Here is a 19,129-nt window from a genome sequence, read left to right on the forward strand (position 1 = left end):
ATGCTTTCCTACATCTATTGAGATGATTATATCGTTTTCTTCTTTAGTCTAATATGGTTATATTGATTGATTTTCAAATATCGAACCAGATTTTCATTACTAGGCTAAACCCCATTTATTGTATTATTCTTTTTTTTTTTTTTTTTTTTTGCGGTACGCGGGCCTCTCACTGTTGTGGCCTCTCCCGTTGTGGAGCACAGGCTCCGGACGCGCAGGCTCAGCGGCCATGGCTCACGGGCCCAGCCGCTCCACGACATGTGGGATCCTCCCGGACCGGGGCACGAACCCGTGTCCCCTGCATTGGCAGGCAGACTCTCAACCACTGCGCCACCAGGGAAGCCCTGTATTATTCTTTTTATGTATTGCTGGTTTCAATTTGCTAATATTTTATTGAGTATTTTTGCATCTGTATTCATGAGGGATATTGGTCTATAGTTTTCTTGTAGTGTCTTTGTCTGGTTTTTGGTATGAGGGAAAGGCAGCCTAATAAATTAAGTTCTATTCTTTCCTTTTCTATTTTCTTAGTAGGTATAGCATTGGCCTTATAATTAGTGTAGAATTAGTACTATTATATGGTTCATATTTTTTGGTCCATCCATTTATTTGTATACATATGTATATTAAGAACCTCATTAAATTGTAAATTTATTCAAGGCTAGAAATCCACCCCTCCTCCTCTCTTCATCATAATGTCTATTAACCACACCATTGTGCTTATTTTTTATTGTGGTAAAATATTCATAACATAAAATTTAATATTTTAACCTTTTTTTTTTTTTTGGCCATGCCATATGGCATGTGAACTCTTTTTTTTTTTTTTTTTTTTTTTTTTGCGGTATGCGGGCCTCTCACTGTTGTGGCCTCCCCCGTTGCGGAGCACAGGCTCCGGACGCGCAGGCTCCGGACGCGCAGGCTCAGCGGCCATGGCTCACGGGCCCAGCCGCTCCGCGGCATATGGGATCCTCCCAGACCGGGGCACGAACCCGTATCCCCTGCATTGGCAGGCGGACTCTCAACCACTTGCGCCACCAGGGAGGCCCGGCATGTGAACTCTTAGTTCCCCGACCAGGAATCGAACCCATGCCCCCCTGCAGTGGAAGCCTGGAGTCTTAACCACTGAACCATCAGGGGAGTCCCCTATTTTAACTATCTTTAAGTGTACAGTTCAGTGGTACTATGTACATTCTCCTTGTGCAACCCTCACCACCATCCACCTCCAGCACTTTTCCATCTTCCCAAACTGAAACTCCATCTCCACTAAACAACAACTCCAAATTTCCCCTTCCCCCCAGCCCCTGGCTCCCATCATTCTTTTTTTTTTTTTTTTTGGCCAAGCTGCTTGGCTTTGCGGGATCTTAGTTTCCTCACCAGGGATCATACCTGGGTCCTCTGCAGTGAAAGCACTGAGTCCTAACCACTGGACCATCAGGAAATTCCCCCACCATTCTACTTTCTGTCTTTATGAATTTGTCTAATCTAGATACCTCATATAAGTGCCATCATACAATATTTGTCCTTTTGTGTCTGATTAGTTCACTTAGTGTAATGTCTTCAAGGTTCATCCATGTTGTAGCAGGTGTCAGGATTTCATTCCTTTTTAAGGCTGAATGATATTCCATTGTGAGTATATGTCACATTTTGTTTATCCAGTCATCTATTGATGGACATTTGGGTTATTTCTGCCTTTTGGCTGTTGTGAATAATGCTGCCGTGAACTTGGGTGTGCAAATATCTGTTCCAATTTCTGCTTTCCCTTATTTTGGGTATATATCAGAGGTGGAATAGCTGGATCACTTGTTGCACCATTTTACATTCCCACTAGCAATGCACAAGTGTTCCACTTTTTCCACAATCTCACCAGCCAGCACTTGTTATTTGCTGTTTTTAAAAATATTTATTTATTTATTTATTTGGCTGTGCCGGGTCTTAGTTTGCGGTGCACGGGACATTCATTGCCACATGCAGGATCTAGTTCCCTGACCAGGGATCGAACCCAGGCCCCCTGCCTCGGGAGCACGGTGTCTTAACCACTGGACCACCCAGGGAAGTCCCTTTGCTGTTTTTTTGATAATAACCATCCTGATGTGTGTGAAGTGGTATCTCACTGTAGTTACATCATGGTGCTTTGTATGGAGTTTTGCACAGAGTAGAGACTTATTGGTTGAGATCAAGAGGCTAATAAGGGCAGACCCCTGCCTCTGGACAGCACTGGACATCATATTTATTTAAAGCCAGTTCTTATATGTCATATCTCTCAATTGATCAAATCTATCCATGGGTCCAGAGAAAATTCTATCCCTCTGTCCTCAGTGAGTTTAGCTCTGGAGCAGGGGGTAGGCTTCAAGGCCTTTGAGGAGGAAGGCTTCCTTTGCTCCCCAGACAGAGCCCCAGGCAGTATGATCAGAGGGGTCATAATGGGGGTGGGTCAGGAGATCCCAGCTGTCATTCACTGTCTGTCATCAGTGCCCTGGGTGACAGAGTGTGAGCCCTCTCCTCTCTGGGACTCAGTTTCCCCATCTTGTACACTGAGCGATTGAATCAGAGCAGTGGTTCTCAAAGTTGGCTGCCTACAACAATCACTTGGGGAGCATTTAAAAGTCTCCACTCCCAGGCCTCACCTTGGGCCAATTATAGCAGAATCCCTAGGGGTGGGGCCCAGGCCTCAGTATTCTCCAAGCTCCCCTTCTGGTTCCAAGGTTTGGCCAAGGTGAGACCTGGGATAACAGCCATGCTTCCCATACCTGCCTGAGCATGAGAATCACCTGAGCTGCTGACTTACAAATACAGGTCTCCCAGCCCCTCCCCTGGAGGTTTTGGCTTGGTAGCTCCGGGAGGGCTGCCTGGAATGTTTTGTTTTGTTTTGTTTTTTAATAATTATTTTTTGAAGAATAGGTCATTTACAATACTGTGTTAGTTGCAGGTTGGAATCTGTGTTTTAGATAAACCCTCCGGATAATCCTCAACATCAGACAAATCTGGGAAACACAGGATCAGAGTGGCCCTCCTCCAACCTCGATGTACATATGCATCACTCTAGGTCTTCTTAAAACGCAGACTCTGGGCCTCCCTGGTGGCGCAGTGGTTGAGAGTCCGCCTGCCGATGCAGGGGACACGGGTTCGTGCCCCGGTCCCAGAGGATCCCACATGCCGCGGAGCGGCTGGGCCCGTGAGCCATGGCCGCTGAGCCTGCGCGTCCGGAGCCTGTGCTCCGCAACGGGAGAGGCCACAACAATGAGAGGCCCGCATACCGAAAAAAAAAAAACAAAAAAAAACGCAGACTCTGATTCAGTGGATGGGTGGTGGGGCTTAAGTCCCTAGCTGGTACTGATGCTGCTGGTCCAGGGACCCCACTTTGAGTAGCGAGGGATTAGAGGTACCTTCCAGCTCCCTCCTGAGGCAGCCACCAGCCTGAAATTCTGCAAACCCCAAGGCAGGGGTAGCTGCCTGCCCTGGTGACCCCAAGCACATATACCAGGGGTGTCTCTGCCCGGTGCGCCCTGCTTTGAGTATTCTTTGCTTTCACATTCTGTCTTTCCTGGCTGTTATTGTACATGAGTAGCATGATACCCAAAACCGGCAGGTGGGGCACGCACAGGGCAGCAGAGCTGAGTGGGCTCCCCGCTCTCCCCACCACCTGGCTGTGGCACCAGGTCGCCGTGAGCCTGGCTAATCAGAAGCTTCCAGCATGGAAGCACAGCTCCTCCCCAGCGAGGCTTTTCCCAGCGACGTGTTTCAAGTACCAATTTGGTGTCCTTGCGCTTCTGATCTCGCCAGCCTTTCACAAGCCATTCCCTTGAATGACGACAAGCGATCTTGATATGCTGGGTTAAAAATCTTTCAATGGGGGCTCCTTTGTTTATGAAGCAGCATCCATTATCACGGATTTCCAAACTGGCTCCTTTTCTACTGGCGTCGGCATCCGGAGCGGCACCGTCAGCCGCCAGCTGCGGTGACAGCCACGTTTTGGTGTTGCTGTTGGGCCTCTCAAGTTCTGGGGGTGCGAGGGGGGGCAGGCGTGTTTGGAGTGTAAGAGATGAAAGCACATTGAAACATCTGTGCTCCCCGTGTTCAGACGCTCCTGATCTCGCATGTTTTATTTGGTGGCTGTTATTTTGAGGCATGTGGGGAATGGAGATCATTGTCGAGAATGCGTGCTGGGGAAGAGGTGGATTTTCATGGCTCCCGCCCACACCCCAGGCTGTGCTCACTTCGTGGAGGGGAGACTGCAGCTTTCATCAGCTAGAGCGAGGGGCTTCTTGGCAACTGGGCAGAAGTGAACCTCAGCAAACAGTGTGGGCAAAAAGAGAGAACGAGAAGAAAGTCAGTGGGAGACGCTAGTCTTTTTTAAAATTTTTGGCTGCGTTGGGTCTTCATTGCTGCGCACCGGCTTTTTCTAGTTGCGGCCAGCGAGGGCTTCTCATTGCTGTGGCCTCTCTTGTTGCGGAGCACGGGCTGTAGGCGTGCGGCCTTCAGTAGTTGTGGCTCACAGGCTCTAGAGCGCAGGCTCAGTAGTTGTGGCTCACGGGCTTAGTTGCTCCACAGCATGTGGGATCTTCCCGGGCCAGGGCTTGAACCCATGTCCCCTGCATTGGCAGGTGGATTCTTAACCACTGCGCCACCAGGGAAGCCCAGGAGACGCTGGTTTTGAAGGAGAGCATTTGGCTCACGTTTCACTTTTTTTTTTTAATTTACACATTTTCCAGAAGCAGGTGTGGAGAGACTAGATGTAGTAGATGGCCTTTGGAGAACAACTGCAGGAAACCCAGCTCAAACTGGTTTATGCAAAAGAGATTTATGTATTCATGTCAGGGAAACATTGAGGGGTGTTGGCTTCAGGTACAGCTTGATCCAGGACCCCAAACAGTGTCTCTCGCCATCTCTCTGCTCTCTCAGGGTGGGCTTTATTCTCAGGTAGGCTGTCTCTGGGTGCAGGCCCCAGGCAACCCCAGGCTCCCATGCCAACAGCTTAGAAGCCCCAGAAAAAGTGAAGCTCCTTTCTCTCTGGCAAGCCTTGGGGCAGCCTCTCATTGGCCTGGCTTGGATCAGTCTGCACCCTGACCCAACTTCTGTGGCCAGGAGGAGCTGGCACTCAAATTGGCCACACCTGGGCCTCCCTCATGCCCAGCCTCACAGCCCGGGGATGAGGTAACTCCAAACAAGTCACAGGGATAAGTGGGCGTTGGGGTGGCTCCCCAGAGGGGCTCAGGAAAATCGCCGGGAAGCAGTGAGTGTGAGGACACAGTGTGGCATCTGGGGTGGCCCAGCTCTGCCACCTCGTCACGTCGGCCGTGGCCACATCCTTCACTGTCCTGTGAAACTCAGACCAGTGACCCCTGACCCTTTTTAAGAACCAGGACCCTTTTGAGACTCTGTCATGAAACATGGATCTATCCCCTCCCCCAAATCACACATACTCCATAGTTTGTGTGTAATTTCCAGGGGTCACAGGACCTTCAAGAGTGCCTGGCCCAGGTGTTCTCCAAGGCAGCGGGTTCCAGGCACTGGGTGGTGGGGAGGGGGGAATACTGGGCGCCCTCCAATGTCTGCTGCATCAGCATTTCTGGGCCAGGCTGTTGGCATCCAGCAGAGTCACCGTCTCCCAAGGGGATTCTGATGCACCTGGTCCCTGGGAATTAGGGAAACGCTGATCCCTTCCAACCCTGGAATTTAGCATCATTCTCAGCTCTACCAGTTGGTTGAGTTTTTTGGCTGGGATGGAGGAAAGTCAGTCAGGAGGCAGAGAGAGTATATAAATAGAGCACTAGAGTGGTGTACCACCTGTTCACGTATTCCTGCCTTTCCTGAGTGCTTCCCGGGTGTCAGGACACTGGCTGGGAGCTGGGCATTGCTCTGGCCCTAGGGGTGGCACCTGGGCCCAAGAGGCTGGTCCAGGGCCCATGGGAACCAATGTGCCACTGGACCCACTAAAGCTTGGCCTCTTGGCGACCTGATCAACACATCTGGTGAATTCCTGGGATGCCGGTGAAGGCTTCTTGTTCACTAACTTAGGAGGAGAAAGAGGATCCACCCTAAAAAGACTCCCACCCAATTGTGAAGGCGGGAAATCGCTGAGTACGTTTTTCTCACACTTAGAGGTGCTTTCCGCCTGAATTTACTTACTCGGAAGTGACATGAACAAGGTGTTGGGTGCACAGTGAGGCTGTCACCGCTACTGCTGTCACGGATGTTGTCCCCAGTGGAAGTGGCATCAGTCATGGGACGCTGATGTCCGAGATGACAACTCTGTTAAATGTCCTGTCTCAGTCCCATACGATGGGCTGGTAAACACAGGTCCTCACTGCAGAGCCTGGCACACAGCAGGCACTCAGTAAACATAGGCATGAATTAATTAAAGGAATGAATAAACAGTAAGTGAGCCATAGAATATTCCAGAACTTATTTTTTTAAAAACAAACTGAGATGGCTTGACGCCAGGAGACAGGCCCTGGATTAGATCTGTGGGGAAGAACCAGAACACTTGGTCCTTCACCCCGACCCGCTTCCCCCAGCGGGACCCCAGCCAGAGCGCTGGCACCTCCCACCGGTTCCATCTGCCTCCCGACTGACACGGGGCCGTGATGCTTTGTGGTGGGGCGTGTCCTACACAGACTGAGATGTGAGCAGTACCCCTGGCCTCCACCCACTAGAGACCAGTAGCACTCCCCCCGCCCCCAGTCGTGACAGCCACAAACATGGCCAACTAGCTTCTCAGGGCAAAATCAGCCCTGATTGAGAACCTCTCTCCTCAGGTTTTATATAAAGAAAGGCTTCCCAAGGACAGATATCATATTGTATCTCTTGTATGTGGAGTCTAAAAAAAAATGGTACAAATGAACTTATTTATAAAACAGAAATACAGTTACAGATGTAGGAAACAAACTTATGGTTACCAGCAGGAAAAGGAGGGGAGGCACAAACTGGGAGATTGGGATTGACATACACACACTACTCTATATAAAATAAATAATCAACAAGGACCTACCGTCTAGCACAGGGAACTCTTCTCAGTACTCTGTAATGACCTATATGGGAAAAGAATCTAAAAAAGAATAGATATATGTATAACTGATTCACTTTGCTGTACAGCAGAAAGTAACACAACACTGTAAATCAACTAGACTCCAATAAAAATTAAAAAGGAAAAAGAAAGAAAGACTTCCGCCGCCAAAGAGGGAGGGCATTAAACCATTAGAACTAGGGGTTCAGGAGATGGATTCTCAGGCAGGCCCAGTGGGAGTCCTGAGTTATCAGAAGTGAGGGCTGTGTCTTTTCTGCTGGGACTATTGATTTTGAGGGTCCTGCTCCCTTGGGTCCAGGACTCCTCTGTGAAAGAGAAAGTGAGGAAGCTAAGGACCAGCAGCCCTGCCTCTCTAAGCGGGGCGCAGGCAGCCAGGGAGCCTGGACCCTCGGGAAGGGACTCCAGTAAGAAACGTGATTCAATCACTACACTGGCTGCCGTGTCTGAGCGCCCAGGACGCATAAGCCCTGCACTAAGCTTGGCACCTGCTTCTTTTCCTTACATCTTCAACACCAGCAACTATCACTGGACCCATTTTGCTGGTGAGGAAACTGAGTCTGAGAGAGGTTGTGTTTGTGGCCCAAGGTCACCCAGCAGGTCCATGGTGGAGGTGAGATTCTAACCCAAGTCTGTGTGACTCCAGAGAACACGCTGTCCTGCCACAAGGATGGGGTGTCTGCTCCCCGAAGCTCACCTGAGTGAAGAGTCCCCCCAGGGTCCCCTCAACCCCCGAGAGTGAGGGGCGCTGGGTGCCGTCCCTGAATCAGGGTGCGGAGAGCTTCCACGGCAGGGAGGCCGCACCTGCATCTTTCCCTGGTGACCGTCCAGAGCCTGATACCCTGAGCCCTGAGTGATGGCCACCGAGGCTCCACCCACTCTCGGGGGCTGATGCCCACCCTGGTCTCGGACGAGTCCAGCCTGCAGTTCCCTCCAGCTGACCATGGTGCTTGTTCTTCCTCGTAGGGTGTTTTTCCTGAATGTGCCATTTGATTCCATCATTGAGCGGCTGACCCTGAGAAGAACCGACCCTGTCACAGGAGAAAGGTTTGTGCCAGCCTCCCAGTGGGCAGCCCTCTGAGGGCTCCAGGGGCCACGCCCCACCAGGGACCCCCTCTCCCCATGTAGCTGACCGATGCCAGGGCGGGGCTGCTCCAGGGATGACGCCAGTGACGACTGACAGAAGACTCTAGAAAGGGGGTTCCCCCAGCTAGCTCCTCCGCGCTTTCTGTCGACCCTCTTTTCCTGGAAGAGCAGCAAGAAAATTAATGTCCGGGGCTCTACAGCAGTTGTTGAAATGTTTGCCGGCCCTGTCCTGGGCTCGGCTCTGACCCCAGCGTGTGAAATGGCGCTCCAGGCCTCTGCTGTCACCACAGTACGTCCCAGATGTGGTTGCTGTACAGACGCGTCCCCTCGGGAACCAGTTCACCTTCGAGCCCTCCCACAGCTATGGGGGTAAATCCTGAGTTTTATTCTGCATCGGACCAAGTACAATCACTGCGTTGGTGTTGAAATACAATTTATAGTCTCTGCGATTGCAAAGAGATAGAAGCTTCCATCTTCCCAGTAATCAAGGCCCTGTTTCTTGGTCACCAGACCACGTTTCTCAGTAGGGAGTGAGGAGGGGCACGACGGAAATACCAGGATTGTCCTAAACTATAGGTCTGATCTGTCGCCTTGCTGCTGGGGGACATCTTTTCACTGACCTGTGTCAAGTACAATGACCTTCACGCTGCCATGCCCCTGGGGTCTCTCCAGCAGTGACGGTGGCCCTTCCTGGCATCTCTGCTCACACTTGGTGTTATAATGTCCCATCCCCCATTGGACTGTGAGCTCCATAAGGCCAGAGGCAACTGCCTTGCCTGCCACTGCATTGTCAATAGCAAATGTGTGCCAGGCATACATAGCAGCTGATAAATATTGTTTGGAATGAAGAAGAGAAGAAAGAAGAAAGGAAGGGAATGAAAGAAAGAAAGGGGTCTGGCCCTCGGTATATTACTCTATTCTGTCCTATTATTGATCTGCATTCTTCTCTCCTGGGCAGGGCCTATGCTTTGGGTCTCTCTGCGGCTCCCGGGCCCGGCTGAGGGTGTGCACACAGCTGGTGCAGAGTGAATGTTTGGTGGCGGTGGTGATGTGACCCGCTTGCTCGGCAGTAGGACAGAGGGCCCCTTTCTGCCCTGTCCTCTGAGCTGGACCAGGGGTCACCTGCTTCCCCTCCTCTCGCAGGTCCCACCTCATCTACAAGCCGCCTGCGACCATGGAAATACAGGCCCGTCTCCTGCAGAGCCCAAAGGATTCTGAAGAGCAGGTCAGGCTCAGAATGGAGCTGTTCTACAGGAATTCCGCTGAGCTGCACGAGTTCTACGGGCAGGCCATCACCGTCAACGGGGACCAGGACCCGTACACGGTCTTTGAATACATAGAGAGTGGGATCGTTAATCCCCTGCCCAAGAAAGTTCCCTGATGGGTTAAGAGCAGAGAAGCATCCCCGAGGGAAACAAAGTTAATCCTTCTCCCCCGACCTTCTGGAAACTCAGCCAAGCCAATAAAGAGTGCTGAGTGCAGTCTCCTGTGTCCTGAAGGTGAGGTGGCCGGAAGGTTGCCTCGTCTGGGGGTCTGGGGGCACAGGACAGGCAAAGTCCAGGAAAGCAGTCAAGTAGAGCGCTGCGGACCAGGTCAGACCTGGGATGCGGTGTGGCTCCAGCATCAATGTGCTGTGCACCCTGGGATTGTCACCCGATCCTCGGAGCCCCTCGTTTCTCACAACTAAAATGGGGTAATAACAGTCCCTGCCTCACGGGGTTGCTTTGGGACTAAACGGGATGATGCTGGTAAAGCGCTCAGCACAGAGCCTGGCACGTGCTGTGCTCTCAGTAAATGCAGTTTTACCAAAGCCGCTGTCCCTACAGCAGCCTGTCCGGTAGAACTCTCTGGAATGAGGGGCATGCTCTCTGACCGTCCAACACGGCACGAGCTGCAGGTGGCTGCCGAGCCCAGGGAACATGGCCACTGCAACTGAGAAGACGTTTTTAAAATTGTCAAAAAAAAATTGTCCTTAATTTTCACTGATTTAAATGTAAATGGGGACTTCCCTGGTGGTCCAGTGGTTAAGACTCCGTGCTTCCAATCCAGGGGGCCTGGGTTCAAGCCCTGCCTGGGGAACTAAGTTCCCACATGCCAAGCGGTGCGGCCAAAAAAAAAAATTAAATATTTCCTTGGTAATTGAAATTGATCTGTGGGAAAAATAAATTTGCTTAAAAAAAAAATGTAGGGACTTCCCTGGTGGCTCAGTGATTAAGAATCCGCCTGCCAATGCAGGGGACACGGGTTCGAGCCCTGGTCTGGGAAGATTCCCACATGCCACAGAGCTACTAATCCCTCGCACCACAACTACTGAGCCTGTGCTCTAGAGCCTACGAGCCACAACTACTGAGCCCGCACGCCTAGAGCCCGTGCTCCGCAACAAGAGAAGCCACTGCAGTGAGAAGCCCGCTCACTGCAACGAAGACCCGACGCAGCCAAAAATAAATAAATAAAATAAATAAGTTAATATAAAAGAAAAAAATGTAAATGGCCACATGTGTTGAGTGGTTGCCATGTCAGGGCAGCTCTAGACACACGTAGCTGTTTCTTGAGACTTGCTGGAGCCCCTCGGAAGGCCTGCCTTCACCTCCCACTGAAATAGCCCCTCTGGGTCCCCCAGAGCCCACAGCACCAGGAGGAGACCCTGGAGGGACAGGACAGTGACATCTTAGGCTGACAGAGCTCTTGATCCTCTTTCATGAGCCCCCTCCCCCCACCCAGTTATTTTTTTTTTTTACCTCATTAGAAAGATACTTGGGTGATTCCCTCCATCGACAGGACACTAAAGCCGCAGAGGGTAAGTGACTTGCCTGAGGTCACCGGGATCCGTGGCACACCTGAACCCAGTGTTCTGGTGCTCTCTGCCTGCGGGCCTCAGCAGGCCAGGCCAGCCTGGGCCCAAGACTCCAGCCTCTGGGATCTGGGCAGCTCAGGGACTCCAGGCCTAATGGCTAAAGCCCCTTCCAGCCTGGAGCAGCCCAGAGTTCCTCCAGCAAAGGTCTGACCCTGGCGCTGGCCACAGTAGCCAGTGACGTGCCAGCCGGCAGCTGGGGTCCTTGGAGCCAGGCCTCCGGGCCTGCCCTCCTGCCTCTGCCCCGTCACCTCAGACTGGGCCCTGGGCCTGCCCTAGCACCCCCGGGGCTGGGCCCTCTCTCCAGAGGCAGCATCCTGGCCTCTGCACCTCCCCCTGCCTCGTGGCTCAGCCGCCCGACTCTCTCTCTCCTCACCCTACGCAGGAAACTCCATCAGGGCCTCCCCTGCCCAGGCCCCACTTCCCCCCAACCCCTCCAGGGAAAACAGCAACTACCCTGAAAGTCCCCTGACAATGGGCTCCTGCCCATTAAGCCTCCTCAGGCCCTGGGAGGCCCCGGAGAAGTCCCAGGTACAGACCTCAGGGCCAGGTTGCTGTGATGAAACTCTGCCCACTTGTACCCGGCACCCCCCGATTGCAGGAGACAAAAGCAGGGAGGTGGCAACACAAGCCTGCCTACCCCTCGGCGTGTCATTCCGGGTCCCAGAGAATGTGGTCTCACTTTACTCGGCGGAATACCATTTGGATGTAGATCTTTAGCCAAGGACATCATCCAGCGCTCATTTACTGAGTTCACACAGCAAGGCTTACTTTGTGGGCGACCTCCTCTCTGGACTGCCCACACCTTTACCCCTCCTCTCCCTCCACCTGCCCCACCCCGTTAGAGCAGCTGTGCTAGCTCTGTGCCCCCTCTGTGAGGCAAGTGATGTCCCCGCCAAGCATGTAGGTCCCCACGCTGCTGTGTGACCTTGGGCAAGTTGCCTCACCCCTCTGGATCCTTGTAAAATGAGAACAAGTAGTCACTGCCTCCTGGGCAATACTAAGCTCGTATTGTGGGATGAAGTGATGAATACATACACCAAGGCTGAAAATAGGGCACATAGTACATGCTCAATAAATGCAGCCCTTCTCAATCACCTTCTCACAGCTCCCCTTGAGGTCAGTGCTGTTTTTATCCCTAGATGAGGAAACGGGGGCTCAGAGGAGTCAAATAACTTGTGAAAGGCTGTGCGTGGTAAGTGGCAACAGGGGTCGGGACCTGAGTCACTCGCTGGTCCCAGAACTCCACATGATGACCGGCGCAGCACCTGCTTCTCCCTCTGTCGCCGTCGGGGTTGCCAAGGGCCCTGCCTTTACCCCGGAGGAGCTCGTCCCCGCTGTGTCCCAGCGTCCCGAAGCCCCTGGCATCCTGGATGCCCCGCGGCGGGGCCTTCGTTGGGCCCCGCGGCGGGGCCTCGGTTGGGCTCCGCGCCGCCCAGGACGCGGGGACGGCGCGGGCCTCATTGAGATGTGCTCCGGCGCGCGGTCCCGGGCGCGCCCTTCGGGAGTGCGGTGGCCCTGCCGCGCCGCCGGGTTGGCCCAACACGCTCCCGCTCTGTAGATAGCTCCCCCGGAAACGACGAGCAAATGGTATTCATCGCACCCCCGCGACGCACAGCCCCTCCCGCTGCTTTGCATAGCAAAGCTTCCCCGCTCCGGGCTCGCAGGCGGCCGGGACAAATTAGGCTCTTCTAATTGGAGCCCTCAGCTCCAGGTCGCGGCCTCATTGGGAGGCCTGGCTGGAGTGTATTAGCATCCGGTTCCAGCCGCAGTGATGCGGGCTGGGGGCTTCCTGGCCCAGGAGAGGCAGAGTCCGTGGCTGGAGGGCAAATGTGTTAATTTCCAGACCAGCTGCTGTGCTTGAAGTTAGCCACTGAGGTCTGATTAAGGTAACTTGTAGAACAATCGTTGATGCTGTTATCATGAAAGCAGCTCCCTCGTTCATTTCCAGCCTCTTTTCATCATGTTGTCACCACAGACGCTTTTCCCACCCGACACCCTGGCTCACGTCTGTGTTTGTTCGGCCCCGTCCCTTCCCTGCTCCCCACCAGTGGGAAATCCAGATGGTACAGAGGCTCCTCTGGGGTGTCTGCCCGTCCCCACCCCGCAGCCTCCACAGGTGTTTCTCCTGCGGGACCTACACCTGACTGCTGCTGCTGAGACCAGGGTTACACCTGTACTCTGAGCTGGCCAATCAGCTCCTCTCTCCCAGGAACTTGAAAAGAGAACTGAGGGCAGCTGGTCACTCTCCTTATGGCTTGGAGGAAGGAGAGGATGTCGGGGTCTGTCTGGCCTGTGCGTAGGAGAGCCGTGCACGTTTGTGTGGAGGAACCCAGAGAGAACCAGACACGTGTCCGCCCCGTTCATTCAACAGGTATTTACTGACTGCCTACTGTGCCGGGCACTGGGGATGGAACAGAGGAAAAAAGGGACAAAATCTATGCCCTTATGAGGCTTACGTTTTACAAAGAAGATGACAGAAACGAGAGAGAAAAAGAGACCACCTAATTTCTGAGGGTTCCTGAGACCCACCTCTGACCCTGGGGCCCATGAAACAGCCCTGCACCCTCCCAGCCAGCTCCGCTTTTTTGTCTAGAGGGTCAGGCAACGTTCCAGGGCACAGGGGCATGGTTAGGACTCGTCTGGAGGTGTGCCCAGGGCTAGGGGAGTAGGTGACAGGGAATTTAAATGTGGCCAGGACTCACGGGAGACCCCCTAGGGCAGGTGAAGGTGGCCTGGGGGCTGACTTCTGAGCCACAGGAGAGTTCAGAGGCATGAGAAAAAGTGACCTATTGGGCTTCCCTGGTGGCGCAGTGGTTGAGAGTCCGCCTGCCGATGCGGGGGATACGGGTTCGTGCCCCGGTCCGGGAAGATCCCACATGCCGCGGAGCGGCTGGGCCCGTGAGCCATGGCCGCTGAGCCTGCGCGTCCGGAGCCTGTGCTCCGCAGCAGGAGAGGCCACAACAGTGAGAGGCCCGCGAACCGAAAAAAAAAAAAAATTTATAATTATATTTCAATTTTTTAATGGAAGCATATTTCATGATCAACTAATAGGTCACTTTTTTGTGTGTGTGTGTGTTACGTGGGCCTCTCACTGTTGTGGCCTCTCCCATTGCGGAGCACAGGCTCCGGACGCGCAGGCTCAGCGGCCATGGCTCACGGGCCCAGCCGCTCCGCGGCATGTGGGATCTTCCCGGACCGGGGCACGAACCCGCGTCCCCTGCCTCGGCAGGCGGACTCTCAACCACTACACCACCAGGGAAGCCCTATAAATATTTTTTATTATTAAAATGTTACTTATAAAAACCTCAATACCTCTGAAGCCCATCGCTTAGGAAGTGAAGCTCCCATCCTTGCCACGATAAAACCCTCCCTTATTTGTCATTCACTAGAGATAACCAAATTTAAAAGTTTGAAGGGATGAATGGATGGATGCATGGACAGATGGATGGACGGATGGGTGGATAGATAGGTGGGTGTGAGTACACCAATGGGACTGTATTGTATATACTGCCCTGTTACCTACTTTTGTAAAGAATTGTGGTAAGAACACCTAACACGAGGTCTACCCTCTTACATGTTTCAGTGTACCGTATAGTGTTAATTGCAGGCTCATTGCTGTAAGCAGCTCTACGGGATTTATTCATGTCACATAACTAAAGCTCTATACCTAGGGAACAGCAGCCCTGCAGTCACCCCACCTCCACCAGCCCCTGGCAACCACCAGGCTTCTCTCTGCTTCTATGAGCTTTGACTATTTCACTTTTTTTTTTTTGGCCACGCTGAGCAGCTTGCAGGATCTCAGTTCCCCGATCAGGGATTGAACCCAGGCCACAGCAATGAAGGCCCAGAATCCTAACCCCCGGACCACCATGGGACACCTGAGTTTGACTATTTCAGTTCCTGCATATAAGTGAAATCATGCAGTGTTTGTCCTCCGTAACTGGTTGATTTCACTGAGCATAATGTCCTCGAAGTACACCCATGTTGTCACATAAGGCACCTTTCCTTAGCAAAACAGTTTCCTGATTTTTTTTTTTCCACCAGCAATCCAGGGCCATCAAATAAGCTACTGACCTACCAATCTGGTCATTCCTTCCCCAAGGCAAGAGGGCTGAGCTCTGCTCACAGCCGTCACTTCTGGTCAACTGTAGGCTGGTTTTTAGTGATACCCATGTGGTGAAGTCCAGTTTTTCCTGTTAAGCTCTTGTTGCCTTTGCAAATCTTTTCCACCTGATCCCTGGTGGAGGTTGGAATGACAACCCTGACATGTAATTTACATGTAAATAGCCAGTGGATCACTAACTGAGCTGCTCTCAGAACCAGCGGGCCCTCCACTGATCTCCAGGCAGAGAGGAAGAACAAACAGCGACCTGCTCACAGGCCCAGGTATGAGGTGCTGTGCGTTGAACCTGCTGCCTGGGATTTATGGGGAGGTTGAAACGCACATGTGCCAGCATTAGGGTGTCATTCACAGCGATAACTTTATGTGCTCTTTACAAAACCACGAGAGCTTGGAGGTCATCGTGTGTGATGGAGGAAGATGCATGAATATAAACTTCCTAGCCATATCAACTTTATTGAGATATAATTCCCATATTGTAGAATTCATCCATTTAAAGTATATAACTTAACTGTTTTTTAGTGTATTCACACAGTCGCGCAACCATTCTTACTAATTTTAGAACACTTTGTTACCCCCTAAAGACCCCCCGTACCCATTACCATCACTCCCCATCCCCCCCCGACGTCTAGCTGTTAGCAACCAGTAATCTACTGTCTGTCTCTCCGGGTTTGCCTACTCTGGTCATTGCATATAATTGGAATCTTACGATATGTGGCCTTCTGTGACTGTCTTCTTGCACTTAGCATAAGATTTTCAGGTCCATCCATGTTGTAGGATATCAGTACTTCTTTCCTTTTTACTGAGGAACAATAATATTCCATTGTAGGGATGTCCCATGTTTTATTTATCCATTCATCAGCTGATGGGCATTTGTGAGTTGTTTTTACTCTTCAGCTGTTATGGAAAACACTGCTGTGAACATTAGTGAACAAGTTTTTGTGTGGACACTGTAAGGTCGGATCTTAACAAACGGCATCGCGAAACAGAGGAAAGCTTCAAGTGAGCTTTATTAGGGGGCGCTCCCGGGCGAGGTTCGTTGGTCCGAGAGAAAGGGGCCAGAGAAGTCGCACCCGGGCGAGGGCTGGGCAAGATTTTATAGGGGAAGAAGGGAACGGGGTGTGGTGCATCTGGGAGGGCGCAGGGTATTCCTTATCTGGTGGTCTCTTCGGGTGTCGTGGCACTATCTGGTGCCGGTTACATCAGTCTTGGGACCGCTAGTCCCGCCCCTCGAAAGGCGGGAAGCCTGGGCCGGGTGAAAGGTCCCCAGGTCAGTTCCTGTAACTGGGTGGTCCGGAATGCCTCCAGGTCAGTTTCTGGAACTGGGTGGTCTGGAGAGTTTCGGTCTGATGCAACCTGTGAATCTGATTGCGTTCCCCTGCCTCGGGCCAGTTGGCCTTACAGACACATGTTTTAATTTCTTTAGGTGGATACCCAGGAGTGGAATTGCTGGGTCATATGGTAAGTCTGTGTTTAACCTTTTGAAGAACTGCTGGATTGTTTTCTGCACCTTTTTACATCTCCGTCAGCAGTGTCTGAAGGCTCCAATTTCTCTCTATTCTATTGCCAGCGCTTGTTATTATCTGTCTTTATAACCATCCCAGTGTGTGTGAAGTGGTATCTCATGGTGGTTTTAATTTGCATTTCCCTGACGGCTGATGAAATTGAGCATCTTTTCATGTGCTTCTTGGCCATTTGTATGTCTCCATTTGAGAAGTGTCTATTCAGGCCTTCTGCCCATTTGAAAATTGAGTTTTTCATCTTTTTATTATTGAGCTATGAGTTCTTATGTAGCCTAGATACAAGTCCCTTATCAGGCATATGATTTGCAAATATTGTCTCCCATTCTGTGGGTTGTCTTTTCACTTTCTTGATGGTATTGTTTGTAGTGCAAAAGTTTTAAATTTTGATGGAGTCCAATTTATCTATTTTTTTCTTTTGTCACTTGTGGTTTTGGTCTCACACCTAAGAAGACTTTGCCTAATCCAAAGTACATACAGTTACTCCTATATTTTCTCCTCTAAGAGTTTCTTAGTTTTAGCTCTTACGTTTAAGTGTATAGTCCATTGTGAGTTCATTTCTCTATATGGTGTGAGGATGGGGTCCAACTTCATTCTTCTACATGTAGATATTTTAGCCACTTTGAAGAATGTAATTTTGTATTCAAGCAGCCTTCTGGGAGAGGCACTCTCTCAGTATGTGAAAAGCATCTGGAACACTTGCTAAAATGAAAATCCTGGGCTCCATCCCTGGAGATTCTGATTCAGCAAGTTCAGGGTGGGGCCTGGGGGGCTGTTTTTCTAGCAAACATCCTATTATTGATCTGTGTCTGTGGACCTGAACTCTGGGGATCACTGCATGGTTTTTGTGGAGGATCCTTGTGGTCAGAACATGGAAATTCAAAAGTAACTGGAGACATCCATCCCTGGCAACGTGGCAGATTAGATATCCTGGTGACCATTCTTAAAACAAACCCCTACGGGTTCTGAATGAAGTATGAAAAAAACCTCTAAAATTATAACTGAGCTGGCAAGAAAAAATAAAAAATATACAGAGACCAAAAATGATAAGAACGTACAAATCCAGAGACAGGGGAGAGCTGACCCCAGAGCAGCCCGGGAAGTATCTGCTGACCCCTAGTGGCCCAGGGCTTCAGCTGAAATGGTCTTTGCATGGAGACTGGGGGAAAAACGCAGAGTCCCTACAGGTAGAAATAGAGCGGGGGAAGAAACATCAGCAATACGTTTAATTAAACAGGATTGCTGTCCAGAATATGCAAAGAACACCTCAATATTACCAAAGTACAAGCAACCAACTAGAAAAGTGAAAACAGACATGACCAGATATTTCACAGAAGGAAACATGAATGATCCGTTAACTACAGTAGATGGAAAATGCTTAACCTCGTTAGTAATCAGAGAAATGCAGATTAGGGTCACGGTGAGAACTGCCTGCACACCCACCACCAGCGTTTGACAAGACATCACTAAGTGTTGGAGGGAAGTTGGAGAAACTGGAATTCTCCTGCAGTGCTGGTGGGGGGGAGCATTGGGTTTTAACCATTTGGAAAACCGTGAAGCAATCATCTACTAATGCTACACGTGTCTGCCCCTCGACCTGGCAATTCCTCTCCTAGTACTGCCAAGAGAAATGTGTGCACATGTACACAAACGTGTTAATAGCAGTTGTGTTTGTATTAGCCCTAAACTGGAAACAACGTGTTCACGAATCGTGGCACATTCATATAATTAAATGTTCCATGACAATGAAACAAACTCCTGACAAATACCCAATATGAGTGAGTCTCACAGCCAGACCCAGAAGACTCTATGTATGATTCGATTTAGATGAAGTTCAAGAACAGATGAAACGAATCACTGTTAATAGAAATCAGAAATAATTGTCACCTCTGAGCAGACCATTGCATGAGGAGGGGCACAAGGAACGTTTTGGGGGCTGTCAACGTTCTCTATCAGTCTGGGTAGTAGTTACGCTCAAATCTTAAGCCATACACTTAATCGGGTATATTATAAGTTCATTTAAAAGCTGAATGCATTTGAGAGAGGCTTAAATAGCAGCACACACACGTGACTGAAGAGAAAACTATGAAGCAGGCATTTTACAGAAGGAAACATGAATAGCCAACTACATACATGAAAAAGGCTCGAACTTTTTAGTAACCAGGGATATGCATACTGTACTGGGATAGTGTTACCTTCCCCCAGACTGGCAGTAATTTAACTGGCAGCTCCTAATGTTGAAAGAATGTGAAGCAGTGGGAGCCCATACAGACTGCCGGCAGAGGTGGGAAGGTTACCGGCTTTGGAAAGATCAGGGTCACCCGGTGAAGCAAAGCTGCGGTGCGTGTGGACCGGCAGCAATGCGAGGCTGCAGGTGAGTTAACAAGTGCAGTAGCATCACCTGAGGACCTCGTGCAGCCTGGAGGTTCTAAGAGCCTCCCTCCTGCTGCCCGACAGATGCTTGCCTTCTTGGGTACAGCCAGGCGTGGGCACACTCTGAAAACAGTCTCGCATTATCAGGCACACATATCTTG

At 51.0% G+C, this 19,129-nt stretch overlaps 1 protein-coding gene across 1 annotated transcript in view; it reads left to right on the plus strand.

Moving 5' to 3' along the window:
* Positions 1-9,531, plus strand: part of AK8 (adenylate kinase 8) — a 130,134-nt gene extending 120,603 nt beyond the window's left edge. Inside the window, exons 12-13 of the mRNA XM_060102694.1 lie at positions 7,982-8,062; positions 9,245-9,531. Coding sequence (XP_059958677.1) covers positions 7,982-8,062; positions 9,245-9,482 — 319 coding nt within the window. The 3' untranslated portion in view covers positions 9,483-9,531. The remainder of the gene's footprint in view (positions 1-7,981; positions 8,063-9,244) is intronic.
* The last annotated feature ends 9,598 nt before the right edge of the window (positions 9,532-19,129 follow it).

Source organism: Mesoplodon densirostris, chromosome 6 (assembly GCF_025265405.1).
Source record: "Mesoplodon densirostris isolate mMesDen1 chromosome 6, mMesDen1 primary haplotype, whole genome shotgun sequence".
NCBI classification, from domain to species: Eukaryota; Metazoa; Chordata; class Mammalia; order Artiodactyla; family Ziphiidae; genus Mesoplodon; species Mesoplodon densirostris.